Source organism: Rhinatrema bivittatum, chromosome 6 (genome assembly GCF_901001135.1).
Source record: "Rhinatrema bivittatum chromosome 6, aRhiBiv1.1, whole genome shotgun sequence".
In the NCBI taxonomy this organism is placed as follows: Eukaryota; Metazoa; Chordata; class Amphibia; order Gymnophiona; family Rhinatrematidae; genus Rhinatrema; species Rhinatrema bivittatum.
In genome coordinates, this window is record NC_042620.1 from 352,249,217 (window position 1) to 352,263,996 (window position 14,780).

General features: G+C 44.8%; 1 protein-coding gene across 5 annotated transcripts in view; it reads right to left on the minus strand.

Moving 5' to 3' along the window:
* SEPTIN6 (septin 6) overlaps positions 1-14,780 on the minus strand; it is a 52,986-nt gene that overhangs the window by 9,749 nt on the left and 28,457 nt on the right. For all 5 annotated transcript variants that reach the window (XM_029607821.1, XM_029607820.1, XM_029607818.1 and 2 more), the window contains exon 6: positions 1,880-1,976. In XM_029607821.1, coding sequence (XP_029463681.1) covers positions 1,880-1,976 — 97 coding nt within the window. The remainder of the gene's footprint in view (positions 1-1,879; positions 1,977-14,780) is intronic.

Genomic DNA, 14,780 nt, shown 5'->3' on the forward strand with positions numbered 1-14,780 from the left:
ACCTAAATTTTATTTCCAAAGTTCAACCGTAACTAAGAGCCGCATTAAAGACATAAAAGGTCAAATCTGCACACGACAGGCAATGAAAAATGGACATGAGTCTGCAGTGCTCCCGGTAACAAGCTGCACACCTCCAGCTGAGAAGGAAACCATGACCGAACCTTCAGTTACATGTTCAAGAGATCCAAAGGAATACAAATTTACTGGCAATGTTTATTTTTTGCCCATTCTATTAATCGCACGGCGCTACATCACACACAAACAATATAAGCAGGTTCCAAGAGAAAGCTACCACAACCTTCAATCTGCATTTTGTATTATTTGTATTGCTCCTCTGACTCAGTTTCTGATGCTGCACTCCACAATAAACAGAGAAGACAGAGCAAATCCACAAAAAGCACGTGTACGATCCTTATTTAGTACTGAATTCCAAGTACAGGAGCCTTCTTTGAGCTTACTGCGCTAACTCAGGAGAAGTCCGTTCACTTATGCTATATCACTACCCTCCCTGCTCCATCAAATTAAAAAAAAAGGTGAGCCACTAACTGCACAAAAGCACCGAGACACAGGGCGGTGATCAGCAGCCCCGCAGCTACGTTACCACAACAAGGCACAGCTCGCAGGAGGGCTGCAGGAGCCCACTCTGCCACAGCCTTGGGGCAGAGCGAGGCACAGGGAAACAGGCGAAGGCCGGAGCTTGCTACTGCGCCTCCGACCTCGGGCAAGTCACTTTGCGCCCTCCACTGCCTCAGGTACAGACTTGTGGGCCGATGCAGCAAGCCATGCGTAAAAACGAGTGCACAGCCACATTCCCTGGGCGCCCAATGCAGTATGTAAATGAGGGGCTGCGTCTTTAAAAAAAAAAAAAAAAAAAGAAGGACGCACTAGGGGAGAACAGATCTTTCCTGTACCTCCAATACATTGGGCGGGCACTCAATACGAGCGTCCGTTTTTATCCCACTTCTGGCCAATTCTGCAGAGGTTCTTGGATGCCCCCTAGCTAAGCACCCCTTGCTATTGTGCTGTAAATTGTGCGTCCAGAATATATATATATTTTTTTTTTTTTAATGAAGCCCGTATACCTTTATTTTTCCACACTGCAAGCAGTAAATTTAAGTGTCACAACAATAGTAACTAGGAGGAACAACAAAGGACTGTATTTTTAAATTTCTCATGAGCCCTTGACTCGCGGATTGACTTTACGCCTCCTCCGGGGATGCAGTTAAATTTGAAGCATTAAAAAGTGCGCGTTGGGTGCCCAACAATTTTCTGCATCGGGGGGGTAATAGCAGCCTCATCTGCATGGAATTTACATGTGATGAGCGCTATCGGCCACGATTTTGTTTGGGTGCACGTTTTGGACGCACTAATCTCCTTATTGCATCGGGTCCTAGTCTAGTGTGTCCAAAACGCGCCTCTAACCACCCGTAAACCTGGGCGCACTTCACTGCATCGGCCCCTTAGATTGTACACTGTCCTGGGCAGGGATCTCTACTCAACCGTACCCGAGTTTGTAACTTGTCTTGAGCTTGGATTTGGAAAGGTTGGTAATTAAATCCAAGCTTAAAGATAATTTCTCTCTCTAAAAGTTCATCTCTGATATAACACAAACTTCAAACCAACACAGAAAACTGGTTTTTGTTGGGTTGTTTTTTTTTTTAAAGCTGTAAAAGTTTTGCTGCATATTTGCAGTACAATAGAGAGAAGACGAGCAATCTCAACGGGCAAGACCAAGGGACCCTGGGTTCACGAGGCTGTGCGCTCTCAGCCAGTACCCCCGCGCGCTCTTGGAGCATCGTCGTCACAGTTGCCAAGCAAAGGAAGCCAGGGTAGAAGCGGCTGAACCACCAGACCAAGCTCTCCACCTGTTAGGACTCACCCTGCACGGTTCCCCAGGGATACTGACGGGCTTTCATCATCTTGTTTCCTATCTTAAGCTCCTCCGTGCTGCCGACCACAGCAAAGGGCAGGTGCGCCTGAAAGAGAGAGAGTTCAGGAAATCCAGGTCATTCTCCGGTCTTACACAGCTTCTTCTGACTTAACTACAAGGGCTCTCGAGTATCAACCCTTCCTTCCAGCAGGGACGGCCATCGCTGGCTCCCAGGAGCTGCAAAGTAAGCTGGGGCAGCAAGATACCCAGAATGAATATTTATGAGACGGATTTGCATACGTTTGTGGTCTGAGCACCTGCTTCATTTGCATAGGTTGGCTATGCTGAAAGCAAGCGCCATCTGTTCTGTACATAGCGCGCAAAAAAAAAAGTGCTGTATGATCACAGGAAGTAAAATGTGGCTTTTCATTAAAATTTAGTAGGGTATAGTGTGCTACATGAACAACCTGTACTGGCAGCAGCCCTGGCTGAGATCTAAGTGTAGGGTTAGCCTATGAGCTGCCCTTTGGGCAGAGACTGAGAACCTGTACAATGTGAGGGGGTTAATATCCTGCTACCTGACTGCACTCAGGGCTGGCTCTAAGGCACATGGTGCCTTGGGTTAAAATGACTGGTGGTGCCCCTCCCCTCCCCCCCCCCCCAAACTGAGTAAGCATGAGAGTGAGAGCCTCTGTGTGTATGTGTGTGAGCCTGTGACATACAGGCTCTCGCACACCCACACAAATTGAGCCGCCACTGGGCCTCCCTGTTGCCGTGGGCTGGGTGATGCTGGCAGTGCCCAGGACACCCCTCAGCTCATGTCAGCCCAGGTGACCGCCCGACTCGCCCACCCCAAAGACCAGCTCTGATGGCATTATGACCTCCTGCTAAAAGTCAGAACAGTGCTATACATCCTGAGGAAAAAAAGCCAACCTTGCTGAGTCACATTAGAAACATGATGGCAGAAAAAGACTGTATGGCCGCCTGAGCCTGCCCATCTGCCCAATTAGTTGAGCTTTACAATTCCCATCATCCCCTCTAAGAGGAAGCTTCAATGGCAGTTAAGCAATGTACACTGAACAGTGCCACATTGGCCTCGATATGTTGTTATTAACCAGATATAGTGAGCAGGGGGAGGGGAAACCTCGCAGGCTTTTTTTTTTTAATTTACAAAATTTACATAATGAAGACCTTGAAAAAGAAATAGCACATGGAACACCAAATCAATAAGTTGAAACAAAACGGCAACCCTAAACACCTTGCTGAGCTGACAGGATGGATGTTCTTTGTTCTTCATCTGCCATCATTTACTATGTTTTACTACAAAAAAAAAATTTACCACTGTCTATTACACCTCAAATTTGGAGGGATCCAAAAGTAAAATATTAACAGTGTTCTATCCATAGCATACAAGCAGACTCAAGATCTTCTAAACAGCCAAACCAACAACTGGCATCAATATGGACTTCCAAGTTGTCAGACCTAGTCCTACCCTGCAAAAATCTATGATGCTGATCTGACTCATAGAACCCACAATTGCTGCCTCTAGCTTAATTTCACATTTCCGAGGGAATCTAAGCATAAAGGAGGCGCCAAGAGCAACCAACTCATATTTTCTATCACCACCTTTGTGGTGTTGATCTAGATAGATCATCATCGTTTGTTTATTACACGCCAACAGGGAGTTCAAAGGGAGTTACAAATTGGGTTGACAAATCAGGTACACAACATAATTAAACTGTTTAGTGGCATCCAATGTGGTGTTGAAGAGTTTGTTTAATTTGAATAGTAGGGGTAAAGTACAACATAGTTGGTTAAGATGAGGAAACAACATAGCCACCTCACGACCACGAAACATGTTTTATTTTGTTGTGCAAATCTAAATTTTTTAAATTCAATTTTTATCTGGCTCCAGAGTAAAGGCAACAAGTAGACCTGGAAGTCACCTGAATAAGAGTTTTGCAAAAGGCCAATAAGATCTAAAGTATCAGTAGAGCGTTTAGCTCTTTCAAGTGTATCCTGTTCATGTCCCCCTCCTCCTCCCCTAGAGTCTACTAGGCAGGTAACATATTTTGATAAGAGAAGATACAAAGTTTAAGGGAACTTTCAGACTTTGATAACGTTACTTTAGCATGTCCATTGTCGTCATCAGTGGAGATCTTGGGAGCAAAGGTTGAACCCCTTGTTTCGATTCTCAAGAATCTCCAATTTACGATGGACATGTTTCTTTGATCAGTGCAACATTGCATCTCTGCAAATCTTTACACAGATTTTCAAACCCATCTAATCTAATCCCATAGTCTCCAAATCACCTGTTCTTAACTGCTCCCTTTGTATAATTTAGCAGGTGTGGTGACACACAGTCAAGGCCTTCTCCACACAAACAGCAGCACTCCATGAAGTGTTTAGTGTTTCTAGGAGGGCCATAGCCTCTTGTTCTTGTGCAACCTGATGGGGGGCAACAAACTACCTCTCTCCAAACACAGTGCCAGGGGCTCCAAAGGTATTTCCTTGTCATTCGATAAAAGAGGAGAAACTTCAATTGGATCCTTCACTTGATATCAGAGGTCCTGGACTGAAACATCCTACCAACCCTGGAGGGACACAGCTGTCAGAACTAAGCAGAGCCTTGGCCTCACTAAGAGCAGCTGCTCCAATGCTCAGCCCATATATTCCCAACAAAACTCCTTGAACTGAAGGCATCACAATGTTCTCTCTAATTCTGGACAGGCTATGAGCACAAAAATGTTTTATAAACCAAGTTCAAATGTATGCACTACAAGCCAGTATAATCAAACATCATCAGAATTTCTTATGCACTGGATTCATGACCTGTGGGGATGTGCACAGCTTAAAGGAAATAGTGGTCACAAAACTATCAAGTGACGTCTACCTACCCCAGTTAGTGAGATAGAATGGACTGACGGCTGGGTCCGAACATGCCCTTTCCTCCTCTTACCCATGCCAGGTATCACAACTGACAACCTTGCAAAGACTCGCCTCATACCACCACTTTGGAAGCTCGGGATGCCTCAGGGGTCCAAAATCAAGGGCCCTCACATCTCAACCCACACGCCAAGCTCGAATTCCTCAGCTCTGCCTCCGTGCTACCAAGGAGCATGCACCTTTTGCTGCCCGCTGCTAGCGGTAGCAAGCAGTGCTGAGCAGGCTCAAGCTGACTGCATCATCCAGGATTGGGGTGAAGCTTTGGGCCCTGCCTCCCTCCCTCCCTAGCTGAAGGAGCAGAGCAGGACAGCAGCTGCAGGATATGGCATTTCTGGGTCCCGCCTCTCCTCTCTGGATCCTTGACTGTAGCACTTCCATTAGCTTTTTAAGATGGGGACACACCAGACTCGTGATTTTTTTTTTTGTTGCCACGGTATTCTGAACTTCCACAGTTTTTTGCAAGAGGATGCAATCAGACCCAATCTCTGGCTGGAGATTTTCGGCCAGTCCTTGTTGACCTTATATCCCAGGGTATTCTGGTTTTTGTAGTCCTGGTTGCCGCATCTCAAAAAAGATAGTTGCGATGGAGAAGGTACAGAGAAGGGCAACCAAAATGATAAGGGGAATGGAACAGCTCCCCTATGAGGAAAGACTAAAGAGGTTAGGGCTGTTCAGCTTGGAGAAGAGATGCCTGAGGGGGGATATGATAGAGGTCTTTAAAATCATGAGAGGTCTAGAACGGGTAAATGTGAATCTGTTATTTACTCTTTCAGATAGGGGGACCTCCATGAAATTAGCATGTGGCACATTTAAAACTAATCGGAGAAAATTCTTTCATTCAACGCACAATTAAACTCTGGAATTCGTTGCCAGGGGATGTGGATGGTGCAGTTAGTGTAGCTGGGTTTAAAAAAGGTCTGGATAAATTCTTGGAGAAGTCCATTACCTGCTATTATTTATTTATTTTATTTAACACTTTTCTATACCGACCTTCATGGTAGAGACCATATCAGGTCGGTTCACATCGAACAGGGGAACTGAACCAAAGAACAGTAACCAAAAACAAAAGGTTGAACATGAAAAAGCAAAGTTACATTCAACAGGGAAACCAAACTTGGAGGCATAGACTGCTGGAAGGAAGGAAAGGCTAGAGATAGCGGAGACATTATTAGTATAAACAGAGCAGTCAGGAGGCTCTTATTCTGGTCTTAGGGGTAAAATGGAAATCCATTGCTCCTAAAGGAAGTTCTGTCGACTATTGTGTATTAATCAAGTTAATCTGTCGACTATTGTGTATTAATCAAGTTGACTTAGAAAATAGCCACTAGCATCAGCAGCATTGGATAGACTTAGCTTTTGGGTACTTGCCAGGTATTTATAGCCTGGATTGGCCACTGTTGGAAACAGGATGCTGGGCTTGATGGACCCTTGGTCTGACCCAGTATGGCATGTTCTTATATGCTTCTTCCAATTTTTTGCAGTGCAAAAAGGGCCAGAACTCAGGCGTGGTCACTAGCATCCCACCAGAGACTGGTCACGTTACCCCTGCTAATGTGCTACCCACAGGCAAGAAATCTACCTTGCTGTTTGCATGGTCCGATTTAATTTTGTCTCAGCTGTTAATCACCCATAGCAGTTGTTAAAGAAAGAAAAAAAAGCTCAAGAGCACATTTGGTTTCATGTGGCTCTTCATGCAAAATTCTCATTCTTCAACTCCAACAGAGCTCAAGACAGTATTTGCCTTTTTTTTTTTTTTTTTTAAACTTCCCAGTAAGATTTCCCATTGCTATTCAAGGACAAAGCACACATTCCCATTCCTAGGAAGAACGTAAGGGCTCGTGCTGCCGGAGGTGGGGCGGGAGGGGGGTTCATGTAGGCACCACAGTATAGCAACGGTCTTCAATTATTCCTTATTGTTCTGTCATCATTCTAATCTCAGTTCTGGTGTGACTGCACCACTTCCTCTTGCTACAGGCTCCCATAGTGCTTTGGTGCCCATTAACCAGTAATGATGACAATGATCGATGTAAGAGTCTCGTCCTCGAGTCTGTCCCAGGCTGTAGCTGTTCTGCTTGCAGAGCCAGGAGGAAGAGAAGGGGCACAGGGTCCTGGGTTTGTCAAATCCAGGCTAGATTTCTATTGGACAAAAATTCAAGGACCCCCTTTTCTTTTGATACAAAAACTTACTTTGGTCTCTCACGTGATACCACTGCACCGCAGTAATGATTTTCTAATTATAAAATATAGCAGCGTGCTGTGCTAAAAGGGCTGGGCTAGTTGAGTTTAGTAGGAAAAGCCCCAGGATTCTGAACTGGGATCACTGCTTTAACATTTACAAATGACCTAGAGATGGGCATAACGAGTGAGCTGATCAAATTTGCTGGCGATGCAAAATTATTCAAAGTTGTTAAACCACAAAAGGTTTGTGAGAAATTGGAGGAGGAGATTGGGAGACTGAGCATCCATTTAATGTGGGCAAGTGCAAAGTGATGCACTCAGGGAAGAGTAACCCAAATTATAGCTGAATAATGCAAGGCTCAACATTAGGAATCACCACTCAGGAAAAGGATCTAGGTGTCATCGTGGATAACACTGAAATCCTCTGCTCAGTGTGCAGCGGCAGCCAAGAAAGCAAAACAGAATGGTGGGGGATTATTAGGAACGGAACTGAGAATGAAACAGAGACTATCATAATGCCTCTGTACCGCTCCATGGTGCCACCTCATCTTGAAGATTGTGCGCGGTTCTGCTCACAACATGTCAAGCAAGGTATAGCAGAATTAGAAAAGATACAGAGAAGGGCTACCAAGTATGGTAAATCTTCTGTTAATTATTTACTTCTTGCATTTATTTGGGAGTGAGAGAGGAGGAGGGAAGATGAATAAGGAGTACCAGAGTGTGAAGGAAAGGGAGAGGAGGACAGAGCTAAAAATGGGGAGTGAGAGGAGAAGAAGATGGTTGGAGTGTTAGGGAAAGAGTGCAAATACTCTACCACCTTCACACACACACACACCCCATCCCTGCATCCTCCCAAACACACCCATACCCACACCCTCCCCTCCAGCATCTTTATCTGGTGGAAATTTAAACCAGATCGTCAACGCAATTAAAGAAGTAAGGACGGACTCTCAAGTGGATGCTACCGTCCACCTGGGACCAATGACCTTTCCAGAGACGGCATCCAAACAGCACAGAGAAGGAGGAGATTGGGCGCATTGCGAAGACTCTTGCATTTTCAGAAGTGTTACATGTTCATGGAAAGGGGGTAGAAAGGATAAGCCATATAGACAACTTCAATACATGGCTCAAAACCTGGTGTAAGTCAGAAGGTTTGGATCTATTGGGAGCTGGGGCCTTGAATGGAATGATAAAAAGCTATGTGGTAAGGAAGGCTTACATTTGTCTGTGGCAGGATAAAGGAAGCTAAGGGAGAAATTTATATCATATGTCATAAGACATTTAAAGCAGAGTATGGGGATAGCAGAAGGACGTTGGAAGGTCACCCCTTACAGAGTTAGATTAAAGGGCAGGTCAACCAGGCAACCGACTGGGACGCCTATCAGCAGGGTCCTGAAATCTGATCGTCTCCCGCAGTCTGCTCTTGTTGCACAGAGCCTGTGATGCTTACCTACCGTTGTCATCAGGAACAGTGCTGCCCCACTAGAATCTACAGCAGGACTGGTGGGGCCTTAAAAGGAGGAATAGTACCACAGCCCTGCCAGAACCACCCGTGAGGCTTTCAGAAGAAAAGGCACGCCATGGCTTGCTCTGCAGAAAGAAGCGCTAGGCCAGAGCTGGGTCGGCCCTGTGGCCCAAGAAGGAGTAATCCCATTGGCCACAGGAGCTGAAGGAGACTGCTGCTATTTCAAGAGGGGGAAAAGTAAGAGAGATGTGTGTGCAGGGGCAGATTGGCCTATAGAAGCTTCGGGAATGCTCTAGTGGGTCGGTCAGCCTAATCACTTACGGGCAGATACAGTACAGTGTGCTCCTGTTAACCCGCCATTGGACGCGCGTTTGACGCGCTAGCGATACCCCTTATTCCAGTAAGGGGCCGAAAACGCGCGTCTAATCCCCCGAACCTAATAGCGCCTGCAACATGCAAATGCATGTTGATGGCCCTATTAGGTATTCCCGCGCGATTCAGAAAACAAAATGTGCAGCCAAGCCGCACATTTTGCTTTCAGAAATTAGCGCCTACCCAAAAGTAGGTGCTAATTTCTTCGGGCACCGGGAAAGTGCACAGAAAAGCAGTAAAAACTACTTTTCTGTGCACCCTCTGACTAATATCATGGCGATATTAAGTCGGAAGTCCCAAAGGGTAAAAAAAGTAGAAAAAAAAAATTTGAAGTCGGCCCGCGGCTGTCGGGTCGAAAACCAGACGCTCAATTTTGCCGGCGTCCGGTTTCCAAGCCCGTGGCTGTCAGCGGGCTCGAGAACAGACGCCAGCAAATTGAGTGTCGGCTGTCAAACCTGCTGACAGCCACCGCTCCGGTCCAAAAAGGAGGCGCTAGGGACGCGCTAGTGTCCCCAGCACCTCTTTTTGCCTGTTTTTACCGCCGGGCCTCATTTAAATTCAGAATCGCCCGCTCTCCCGCGGACTTTACCGTATCGGCCCGATGGTTGGTGTTTTGTCACAGTGGCCCCACGCCTGCGGACTCACTGTGCCTACCACCACCCTGTAGGAACTCTTCTTTCAGCACAGAGGCAGCACGGGCCTGGATATGCTCCCTGCGTTCCTCCCCCACCACAGCACTGCGGCAGTGGGAACTACTCTGGCCGCTTCTTCCTGCGGCCTGCCTCTGCCTTCCACGCCATTGTGGCTGAAGAAAAGAGCTGCTCTGCTGTGAGCTGCCAGGACTGAAGGCAGTTGCTACAGGCTGCCACAGGAGACTAGGCCAACTGGGCTGAAGCATGGGAGCTGCTCAACTGGGGGGCTGCTGGCAGGCCCCGCACCAGTTTTCTGTGTTTTGTTTTTTCAGCTCCCCGAGGCTCTCATTTTTTGGATTCACGAGGTAGAAATAAGGTGGCTACATGGGCCTGCGCTTGCTTCTCTTCTTTCCTCCCACTGCCTCCCTCACAGCTGCCTTGCTTTCTGTCGCTTGCCAGAGACAGAAATGCACAAACCTCCCAGGACTTCCTCACCGGGGACTGAGCACTTCCTGCTGCTCCCAGACGTGACTGCCTTCATGCTCAGCCCGCTACAAAAAAAAAAAAAAAAAAAAGAAGTTACTAGCACCCTCCTTGCCAGCATCTGGGCCTTCCAGCCTGCCCCTACCTACAGGGATCACTACCTACTGGAGTAACAGGGCGCCTACCTAGACCTATTCTTTTGAAGCCCTGCCTGAATATCCCCTGACCACCAATGTAAAAAGTCAAATATAAAAAAAAACAAAAAACCCCACTTATTCACAGGCAGAGTGAGAGCGAGTCAGTGAGCGCATAAGACAGTATGTATGAGAATGAAGATGTGTGTTAGAGTGTGTGTGTGTATAAGTAAGAGAGAAGAGTTTGTGTGCACCCCTGCGTCTGCCTGATCCACGACAATCTCAGGATGATAGGAATCAAAAGTTCCCAGGTATAAAAAGTGCGGGATTTTTAATCATTAAATTATTAAATGTTATTAAACGTGTCTGCTTTTTAAAAATATTTTATTGGATGTTCCATTTCTTAGTTGTTTTGAAATGTGTGATATGTCAGATCGAACGTCTGTATATAAAAATAAATAAAATGTTCTTTTTTTTAGTATGGTTTTACTATTATGGTTGAAGTTATATTTTTTCTGATTTTGTTTGATATTTTATGAGGAAAGATGGTGATTCTGTTTTCCTATTGTTGCACTAGCTTGTTGTGGTTTCCCATTTAGTTTTTGTCTGGATGTTTCTCTTTATACCTTACGGGGTTTTTTTATGTGTTTGAAGGTCTGTTTGTGTTCTGCACATGTAACAGAGGTGAAGTATTCTGCTAGCATGTAGATTTTCCTTAGGGTTCTGTAACAGCTTGACTTGTTTTAGTTTCCCAGAACGAGGTGTATCGGTGTTTTAGAGTCTGGGGTAATATTTACTGTGTTGCCTTTTTATATGTATGGCTGTAACTGATTGCGTGCTGGCAGTTAGGGCTGTTTTGGAATGGAGATTTACTGCATTGTAATTGTAATTCAGTTTACCCAAGGCTTTCTGAGGTCTAGGCCCGCACCCAGCATGCATTACAATAGGCTTTAATGCCATAAGAAGTGCCCTGCTGGCTCAGACCAAGGTCCATGAACAGTCTCCTGTCCCTAAAAGATTCAATGTCTTGCTGCTACCTCCCTGTGACAAATGGTGGTCTCTGAGTCACCTGGTTAATAATTATGGACTTTTCTTCCATGAACTTGTCCAAACTCTTTTTAAATTCAGTTATGCTCGCTGTTGTGATCCCATAACTGGATTGTGCATAGAGTGGAAAAAAAAAAAAGAGAATTGAGGCAGGATATGATTGGAGGTCTACAAAATTGAGAGTGGAGTAGAACAGGTAAATAAGGAACAGCCATTACCCTTTCAAATAACACTAGAACTAGGGGGATACTCGCTGAAACTAACAATGGTGGTTTTTCATAATGCAGAATCCATCACTGTGTATGCAAAGTTAGGGTTATTTTTCCCTATGTGCATTGTTTTGCTTTTGTCCACATTAAAGTTCATCTGCCATTTAGATGCCCAATTCTCCAGTCTTGCAAAGTCCTTCTGTAGTTCCTTATAATCTGCCTGTGTTTTATTTATCCTGAATATTTGTATTAATCTGTAACTTGGTTCACCTCACTCGTCACTCCCTTTTCTAGATCACTAATAAAATGTTGACCAGCCTGGTCCTAGGACAGATCTTTGGGGCACGCCACGATTCACCTTTTCTCCACTGAGAAAACTGACCATTTAGTCCTCCGCTGTTTCCTGTCTTTTAAGCAGTTACCGATCCACATCAAGACAACACCTCCTATCCCAAGACTTTTTAGTTTATTGAGGAGAAATATGGGTTCCATGTCTTTTTGTTTTCTGTTTTTGGCGGGGTTTATTGGTTGGCACTACAGCAGCACGTGTAAACATAACATACATGCTGTGATATTTTTACCTCTGGAGGCTATACTTTGGATGTCCTTCATGTAAAATTATTTATAAATGCATAAATATTAATGGTGTATGGGGAGGGTGGGGCTGGAGGGGGTGTAAGGCTGTGAAGTTTATCTATGGTGCCTAATATTCTTACACCAGCCCTGACTGCACTGGCTCCACATGGGAAGGCATGAGTCCATCTGGAGCTGGGCTACTCTGGGTGTGAGTCTAACACAGACACATACACTCTCTGTCGCTCAGACACACTCACATACTGAGAACAACAGAATGTATAATGTATGTGTCTTTGTTTCAGAGCAAGAGAGAGTGTATGTGTATGCCTGCCACTGGCTGGCAGTGTGGTTGTCTCAACTGGCAACTGACTCAAGAGCTGATTGGTTAGCAAGTGACTAACACCAGACCAGGAAACCAGGATGGATTTATATATATATATATATATATATATATATATATATATATTATATCCAGAAAAAAAAATTGAACCACGGGAAAACGAAATTTCCCGCAGCGAGCCGAATCCGAAGCCCGAAACAAATATTTTACCCGATGCACTTCTCTACCAAGTAGTAAGCACTTTGGCTGTTTAGGGAGAGGGAGGAGGGGAAGTGGGACTGCAACACTGGAGGTCTGGCATTGTCACTGGTGGGGGGGCAGGACTGGAAACGCTGCAGGTACTTTGGCCCACACTGGCTCCAGCACTTACTAGCAAGCCTTGAGATGCTGCAATTCAAACTCTGGAGCCGCTGGGTTTTTTTATTTTTTTTTTAGTTTAACATTACAAAGCCGTATTAAATGACAAAGCAAAGGTTAATCAAATAAAAATATTTCTACAATAGAAATACTTAAAAAGAAAAAAAAAAGAAATACTGTATTTTTCGGACTATAAGGCACACATAAAATCCTATGATTTTCTCAGAAATCGAAAGTGCGCCTTATAATCCAGTGCGCCTTATATATGAACCTAGACGCCTTAGCAGGCACTCATTGATAATGCGCCTTATAATCCAGTGCGTCTTATGGTCCGCAAAATACGGTACATAGCCTTAGCCCACAATGTCAGGAGGAACTGAGTACAGGCAGAGGGAGCATAACAGAAAGATCTGTAAAAGGAAACAGTCTAAGTTCTTAATAGTTTAAACACCTACTAAGGGTGCTGAAGTTAGAGATTTCTTCTGATCTAAGGAAAAAATAAATCATATCTATTACCAGCAGAAGTGAATGCATTTACACGGGTATCTGAGCAAAAAGGTAGCTCCCAAAGACCAAACTTTGACACATAGCAAGGAATAGCTTCCTTCTCCCTAAGTAGATTTAACAACATCTGGATAAATCCAGGTGCATTTCCCATAAAAGAGAGCATGAGCTTTGCAGAAATAAAATTTCAAAATCATATTTAGATCTTGCTCTAAAATAAAAGAAACCAAAAAAGAGTTTCTCTTTCTTCAACGGAGCTCTCTAGAACAGCGGCCACATCCGATTGCAAATCAGAAGCCAAGAGTCGGCCATTTCCCTCTCTTCTGCAGGAGGACAGAAAAAGTATATCGATAGATGCTGTTCAATTTTCTTATGAATAGCATTTTTATCTTGTATTAAAGCAGCATGGACACTTGGGATATCTTGCACTTGCTTTTTTACGATAGCCACCTTTAACTCAAATCCTTGGAGTCTTTGTGAGTGGACTTCTCGGAGCTCAGAATTTGATTTCACCAACAAACCAACATCCGAGACACAGTTAGTTATAGCAGAGTCCACCCGCCCCAAAACAGATCATAAGGTGTCCAAAGAGACTTCAGCAAGTCTTACCAAGGGCTGTAAAAGGCGACTCAGGAGAGAAGAAGATCCATCTCGAGCTGCAGTGCTCCGTGGAGAGCCGTTCAACTGCAACATCTCTCCATTCCCTCCAGAACTGCTGTTGTCTACGACCCCTCCTGCCACCGTAGCAACAGCTGCATCATTTTCCTGCAATGGCACCTCGCTCTCACCAACTGGGGTGGAGGAAGGTGCTCAGGGGAGCTAAGAGTTACGTTCAGCACATCCAACACACCCTTGGTGGAAACCGCAACGGACCGCTCTCCCCCATCTACCATTGACCGGCCAAAAACCGAGACCAGGGATAACCACAGGCTCTGAGGGGAATTGCCTGGTTTCCTGTAGGAGGCATAATGAAAAGAAGGAAACTGCAGAGGTAAGGTACCAGCACCCACGGAGCCTAGCAAGCTGCCATCTTGGCTCCTCCCCCAAGATTTGCTGTCTGGAGCTGCTCTTTAATCATCCTAAAATTAGGGGGAAAATCGGTTTAAACCAATTGTCACTTTTGGAAAAATCCGGGAATTTATGGGTGAAAATCTGTTTAAACTGAAAACAAGAGACCCTACAAATAGTGCAATCACATTTTTGAATATAGCTGGCTAACTTAACTCTTCCTAGCTACGCCCCAGGAATGCTCCCAACTTAACTGGCTAAATTTTAGTACCTAGCCTATTAGCTGGATAAGTTCCCAAATCTTCATTTAGTTGGATAACTTCCAAGTTATCAAGCTAAATGCTTTTGAATATGAACTTCTACATTTCTTGATTTTTGTTGTTTTATGAAGAATGGTGAGGTTTCTATTTTTCCATTGTTGCACCGCATACAGAATTTGGCTTGTAGCAGTTTCCAGTTTAGTTTTTGTCTTGCACATTGAGATTTATATTTTATGGTCTCTTTATTCTGTTTTTGAGGGTCTGTCTGTCCGTGCAACTAAAGTGAGGTATTCTGCTAACGTGTAGTTTCTCTGCAAGGATCTATAACAGGCTGGCTTGTTCTGTTTTCTTAATAGGAGGTGTACTGGTGTTTTCTGGCCTGTTGTAAGATTTGCAGTT